This window comes from Trichoplusia ni, chromosome 14 (genome assembly GCF_003590095.1).
Source record: "Trichoplusia ni isolate ovarian cell line Hi5 chromosome 14, tn1, whole genome shotgun sequence".
NCBI lineage: Eukaryota > Metazoa > Arthropoda > Insecta > Lepidoptera > Noctuidae > Trichoplusia > Trichoplusia ni.
The window spans coordinates 4146717-4154007 of NC_039491.1; the positions used below are offsets into that span (position 1 = coordinate 4146717).

General features: G+C 34.0%; 1 protein-coding gene across 2 annotated transcripts in view; it reads left to right on the forward strand.

The window, feature by feature from the left end:
- The window catches only part of LOC113500660, a 30733-nt gene extending 27280 nt beyond the window's left edge, over positions 1-3453 (forward strand). The window contains exons 6-7 of one of the 2 annotated variants that reach the window (XM_026881521.1): positions 1648-2479; positions 3150-3229. In XM_026881521.1, coding sequence (XP_026737322.1) covers positions 1648-2453 — 806 coding nt within the window. In that variant the 3' untranslated portion in view covers positions 2454-2479; positions 3150-3229. Of the gene's footprint in view, positions 1-1647; positions 2480-3149 lie in introns of both variants that reach the window. The other variant, XM_026881522.1, reaches the window with a different exon arrangement.
- Positions 3454-7291: the final 3838 nt, after the last annotated feature.

Below are 7291 nucleotides of genomic sequence, written 5' to 3' on the forward strand. Positions count from 1 at the left end.
AATTCTAAGTTCCCATAGAACTGGCTGTTTGTAATTCTAAAGTTTAACCTGATTTCGTCTATCTATTTTTCGTTTTGTATGTACCATCATCATCGAAACACGGAGGAACTGGTTATGACAAAGATGGTCACCCATCTACGGACCAACCGCGTCAAGCATAGCTTAACCTGTGATCGAATCACTTATGCGGTTATATGTACCAACGAAACATAAAAGTTATTTTTAATTTATAAGCGTACTTAAATATTATTTAAGCGACAACAAATATTACGTCATATGAACTCACACGTAAGAATTATCTAATTGGACATTAATTTGTCATATTATAAAACAAAACTCATCTCATTTATATTAACTGAAAGAAAGTAAAATATATTATTTTTTGCACGTGCAATAAAAATGCTGCTTGTAACAATTAAAATAATATATGTATAATTACACATACGGTTTAGAAATTTCCCTAACTGAAGCCTGATTATAAATGCGTTGTTTACTTTCGTAAATGATTTAGAATGTTTAATTTCATACAAGTAGTTAAGTTAAATAAACGACCACCAAAAAGCAGTTGATAAACATGGAAAATGATCATCATTCAAAGGTAATCACAAAATATGTTCAAAAGAATAAACACCCTTACCAAAAAGGTTGTTTATTAAAACAATTTAACCTGCCTTCTAACTATCTAATCTCGAATATAGATATTAAACTACACGCGACATGTTCAAATCCCACGCTACCAATTATCTGAATTGTTCATTGAAGCCAGACACACCATTAAATCATTTAAACTCACACGCATTAGATGAAACTGTGTAAAACAAATAGCATAATAGCAGAATTACAATTACAAAGCGTAAAAGCAGATCGAAAAAATTTACTCAGATGAAAAGAATTGAATGTCTATACTTAAATAATAATATGGACGTAGTGACAGAAAGCTAAAAATAAAAAGAAGCAAAATTTTAGAAAACTCACGTTTTCCGTCTTTCGAAAATGAAACAACTCCAAACTGGAAACCTTATCGACAGAATTAAAGGCAATTTATCACTGTATCACAATGTAGATTTAGGCCAGTCGAAATCATTTTCATGAAGCATTCTTAGTAAATACTCTTACAAGCGTACCGAGAAATTAAGTTAGGGGCGATATTAACATTGAATGATTCGTCATCTCGCCCACCTATATACCTATACGGGACGACAAAGGAAAAATCAAAATAGAAGTTTAAACTTTGTTAACTTTTAGTACAATGATTTAGACAAAGTTTAAATTAATCACTTGGCACGAGTTGACTCATTAAAATATTATTTTATTAATTATCTTCAAAATAAACTCATAAATGCCGAATTACATTAAAGACACTGACAACGCCATTAATAACACACATAGGTCAGTAAGTTTTGTAGTGTAGTATTAGTATTTTAGTTCAAGTAATGTTTAAGTAATTAGTCAATACCAGGTATTTAGAAATGGCACACGACACGCGTTGATGTTTTTTATTCACTGAGTAAAAAATTAGATTTAAGTACCAATATAGTTAAATATGGTTGGACATTAGAATTATTTCGATCTCATAGACATTTCATATTGAAGACTCATCCATCAACACATTTTGACTTCCCTAAGACAGACACATTTTTGAGACAGGCCGAGGTAAACTGAATGGCGTACACGCTGGGCTCGTATTTTTGACTCCGCTGGGCGAGGAAGCGCCGAGCGAGACTCTGGACACTGCGCACTCTGGTCACACACCCCTAGAACCTCCACAATCCATTATTCAGACTGTATACAGCGCCTTCAAAAACGCATTTTCCTCTACCGCAGCCACTTTTACTGATCCTTCTTATGCCGCACCACCTTCTTATGCTGCACCTCCGTCTTATGCGGAAGAGCCGACTGCTCCCGCTTCCTACCAGCCACCGCCACCACCACAGCCAATCCCATCTTTTAAGCCCATGTCATGGGGAGCTGTTAATTCTTACGGCCAACCAGCTGCCGCAGACTCTTACACCGACTATGACCCAAGAACTCCTGGTCAGGGTTACGATTACGCATCCCCTAAACGTTCAGTGATCCCAAAAATTCAAAAGACTGGCTTAACTGCTGATAAGATTCAGAAAATTACTAATAATTTACAAAAAGTCACTGCCTACCTAAATAATAACCAGAAAAGATCTTCCGAAGATTTTAAATTCACTGATTTAGACACTTATCGCAACTTGCTTAAGAAAGGCGAGCTGCCATTCTACCCTACTCCTGTTGTAACCGACAATGAAATTGGTGTCCTTCCTGCTGAACTCCTTCCCGAACCCTTGACTACTAGTACAACCACCACAACCACAACAACCACAACAACGACTACAGAACAACCAAAGAACACTACAGAAAATGAACAGAACAGAAGACAAGACATCAAATACTTTCTCCGCGGCAACAGGATTGTTCAAGGCTGACATACTTGACTCTTGACTGACTGAAGGTATGTGACGTGACTGACTCTCTATTCTATAGAATCTTCTGGACTCTTCTTGACTATGAGAACAGTCTTCTATAGAATAAAAAGACTTTAACGACTTTACGACTAACCTTCTCATTACACCATTTCATGCCTTAGACGTGTTAGTTCTTAATTGCCAATATCTATCAAAATTAACATTAAATTGTTGTACACTAGAAAAAATGGAATACTTCATCATGATTTGGTAACTGGTAATTACCGGCGAGGGAATTAAGTCGGCAAACTATTTGCAACATCAAAAGATAATGAATACGGCTAATCATTTTCTAGAAAGCTGTGCTATTAGGGGCAGCTACTGATGCATAATAATGATGAAGCTTTCATAAAGTAATATAGTTTTGACAGATATTGGCATAAAATTTAAATCAATCACTCTACACAATTCTTCTGCAAAAACTGTTTTTTGTTGTTGTACATAATTTAATCTCTATGTAAAACGTTAAGATCAGAAAAACAAGTTGATGGATATCAAATCTAAAGCTTTTGTCAAACTTCTGTTTCCATTATTAAGTTTATTTCTGGGAAATGTATGTGTGCAGAATTTAGTATAAGACGTCAATTTGTTTTCTGGTTTTTCTCAGTAAAATATTTTTAATTCATAGTTGTTTACTATTTTCCTTTTCTGTTCCAGAGTTTCCTGTTCAGCAGACATTGCTCAATGCCGAAGATTTGCAACACTATTACCACCATTAATTTATTTTGAACTTCGATCACTACTTTTAGCTTCTTTTTTACTAAGTTTAACTTATAGGCCAAAAAGGAATTTGTAAATATTGTATAGATGTGTATGACTGTGCGAAAAGCATTGGAAACTACGATCCTAATATAAGCATCATAAAAATCATGTGATAACTTAGCCAGAAGTTATTCTGTACTGTATGTTTTAGATGAAAAGTAAAATATTTGTACCAATAAATCTAAAGACATAAGGAAAATTGTACCTAATTAAAAACAATTTTTTCAAAATATCTAAACATATTAGGAATCATAAAAACTGTTGTATATAAATTAAGGAAATCAAAACTTACAAAAGCCACAAGCTTTCAGAATGTCCCTTTACATAAGACAGACTGAATTGCCTAGAATTAAAGCAATTATTCGTATAATAATGCCAACTCTCTCCGTTGCTGGGAAGTGTGCAAAGAGTATTTACTCACGTTTGCATTTGACAGCAATTCATGTCTAAGTTTGATTGATATTCCTAGGTGGCTGGACTGTCATTTGTCTGAAGCTGTGGTTAGCCACATGATTGGTTGTGCAACAGATATTAAATAATATCAGTAGTAAATGCAGCATGAGTTTGTAATCTTTGGCTTCTGGGGCCAATTTCACTAGGCATGTTTTAGAATTATAAACTCGATCAGCGAACCTACCACATCTCTCTAGACTGGTACTGTTGTAAAAATGTGAACCCCAAGTTTAATACTCCAATGTGAATTTGACCAACATTGGCTAAGAGACGCTCATCTAAATCGCTTTGACTGTTAAAATTTTAAATTCTATTACGGAAATCGCAATTCCTTAGAGCTCAAGTTGAAACCGAAGGGAATTGGTCCTATATACGATTTTAAATGTAATAAAAGTGTATATCTGTTGCAATACCAATTAATTCCCTTTAGATAATTATCAAGGTATGTCAATATTCCTGTAGATGGGATGGTTCCTTTTAAATCATTAATTTATTAGTCAAGTAATACGAATAATTTTGAGCCACTATTTTTAAATATTCTATTCGAAACACCTCTGTATATATTTTAAAGAAAAATGTTAAAACTATAATAAACTTTAATAATACTATTTGCAGTATTAATTAGGAAAGCAAAAAGGCATCTAATTTGTATTAACCTAATTTATTTAAGACACTTATTTGAAAAATTGGTGTAACATATTTAATTTTATAAGTGCGTAGGAACATTGATAAAACTAATTGTATTTTGTAAATAAAGCTCAAATAAGTAATATTTATGTAATATAATAGAATTTTACTATTTTTGTAAATAAATGAAGTGGGAATGTGTAATAATTTATTTATTTGTCATTTACCCAATCTTGTCCTATCATACTCCTTATCCTATCACTATCTTTACCTAAGATCTGAAAAAATCATCAAATGATGAAACCGCTTTGGGTAGAGCGAAAAAGAAGAGCCGACTTTTACTGTTTAAAACCCACTCATGTTCCTTGCTTTGCTCTTTCTCTACTGGGTATCGCTGGAAACCACTCAACTTAATGCCAAGTTTAAATAGAACGCACAAGGACGCCTTACATATTACTCCGAGCTCTGCCTCTACACGCCAAACTGCTCGCCTTTCTAGCCAAGTGAGATTTTTTTTTTTTTAGATCTTGAACATCAATCGAAGACGCTCAAATGTATAGCAATGACATTTCATTTCGATTGATCACGTGACTTCGAGTTGTCATTTCCGAGCGAAGAAGCGTTTTTTTAGATAAGTCACTTGTCAAGAGGGTTACTTTTATAATTATTGCGTAGTTACGTAGTAGTTGTCGTAGTTGCATAGAGTGCTCAGTTTTCTGTGTTAGGCTTACATGTGACAGAAATATGTAACGATTTATTGTCATCGTTTTATAGCAATTCGTAGGTATTTAAATTAAAAAAAAATGTTCCTCTCTCTTTAATTACCAAAATAATTTTGAAAAGTTCACGATTTAAAAGTGATCAATTTGCTACAATAAAAGATCGATCTGCTTTCCTTTTTTTAATTTTAATAAATCTTCTCATTTCTGGATAAACAAGCCTCTAACCACCGTCAACGTCAATTTTCCGTCTAGTGCAAAGACACAACTTCGGAAACCAAATTCATATGGTGATGATCATATCATCGTGTAAATAGTCTCCGAACCATTTTACCAAACGTGATTACGCTATCACAAAAACCTATAAACTATCTCTTCCTAGTGCCTCATATCATAAACTATAGTACTTCAATCTGCTAATAAAAAGGAAGTGACCAGTACACATTAATTACTTTTACTGTACTCTTTAAACCGGATGGTCGGTTGATCTAATCTCAGTGTTTTCCACGCGACCAGCAATATCGTTCCGGGTTACTTGGCTATTAAGACATTCTTTTGATCTTGCATGCTGACGTATGAGAAATGATTATGCAATAGAGTTTTGATTTAAAGCGTTCTTTCTCTAGATTACGAATGTGTTTATCCAGTTAAGATGATACTGGATAATGACAGGACTCAATTGACTGACTTATTACTATTATAATTTTAAAGTAACTCTACATGCGCTACATTTTTTCAATAAATGGCATTTTTAGATCGCTTGCTGATATGGCAAATAGCTGACAGACTAGACAATGGTTAGAAAATGAAGGAGGGACTATGACTTTAAAAAGTACTGAAGTAGATTGCAGTAAACAATGAAAGCCATGAGCAGAAGTAACCTTAAACACGGATGAGTGTCGAAAAGGCCTATCACCACCAATTAAGGTGATATCATAAAATCAAATCACTCCGCACTGGATATTACTGAAAATGACATTCATTAATTCAGATACGCTTGACGCCGAGCAAGCCAACCATCGCAAATTTGCTGTTTCATAAAACAGGGCGCTACGCTTCTATGAGATGCGTTGTAAAATAGTTTTATTATTATTTGGAGAGTATAAGCTATTGAAAGGATATTCAAGAAATTTTTGGTTTGAAGTTTAACTAATTTACTTGCTGCGCACGTGCTGAGAAGACGAATAGCAAACTTTTGCAAGAACTAAACACTACTATTCACATCAGATTGAGGAAAAAAAATATTTAAGTTGATAAGGCCTGAATGCCAGAAGGCTATAGCTATGTTATAAAGTGGTTGAAAGTTATATGAATGTTTTTGCAGGTAAAAGATCGCTAACTATAGGCAGAACTACTTTATAACAAAGCTTATTCAAATAATAACGAAAATATGTAGAGATTTATAAGCTGTAACCGAAAATACTCAGAATCACAGCTTTGCCCGTAATAAAGCATTTTAGTTTGGGAAAACATAAATAAAAAAAGCCTTAGAATAAGTACCGACCATTATACCTCTCAATAAAATATAATAATTAATGTTTACACTGTGGAAAAAAAACAGTCAACTAACGAGAAGTAAAATACCGGCGGCACCTGTCTTACCCGACATACGGAAAAAGCCATCAATCTTACATACTTTTTTCTCTACGACATTCTAACAAAAAAAAACTCATATAATTCCTCATCTATATAGGATTGGCGGACAACTACCGCCAGCTGTCACAGTAAGTTAATACATTGCAAGTGTGAAAGAGAGACGACTCTACATTATAGGGCGCTGTCTTGCTTGCACAATTAAACCACTCTTACTTACAAAGGAGTACGGCTAGGTTTTCTGGTGGCAAGGAAGCGGAAAACTCTAGAAACAAAAATAAACACTACAACTTTACATAAGACTGCATTTACCTTCCTGGTCGAGCTTCATTACGCTCACTTTCAGATTGATTGAGGGTCCAAACTAGTAATTAAGGTGTTAAGGCCGCTTACCCTATGATAGACTGGGAGTTAGTATGTTAAGTACCTTAAGCAAGCATAGAATGGGTTTTGTACGATTGAAACTGCCTTTGGCAAGCCTAGTATATGTAATTGAAAATTTGCAAATGTTGAAAATTATGTTTTGAGTCCGGAAAACTAGAGAAGAAGAAAAAGTTTACTTTTGTTCGACTTTGTAGAGACGAAATTAATAGTCCTTTTAATTTTTTTCTCGGCTATCTTTGCTAAGACTATTAACATTTTAAT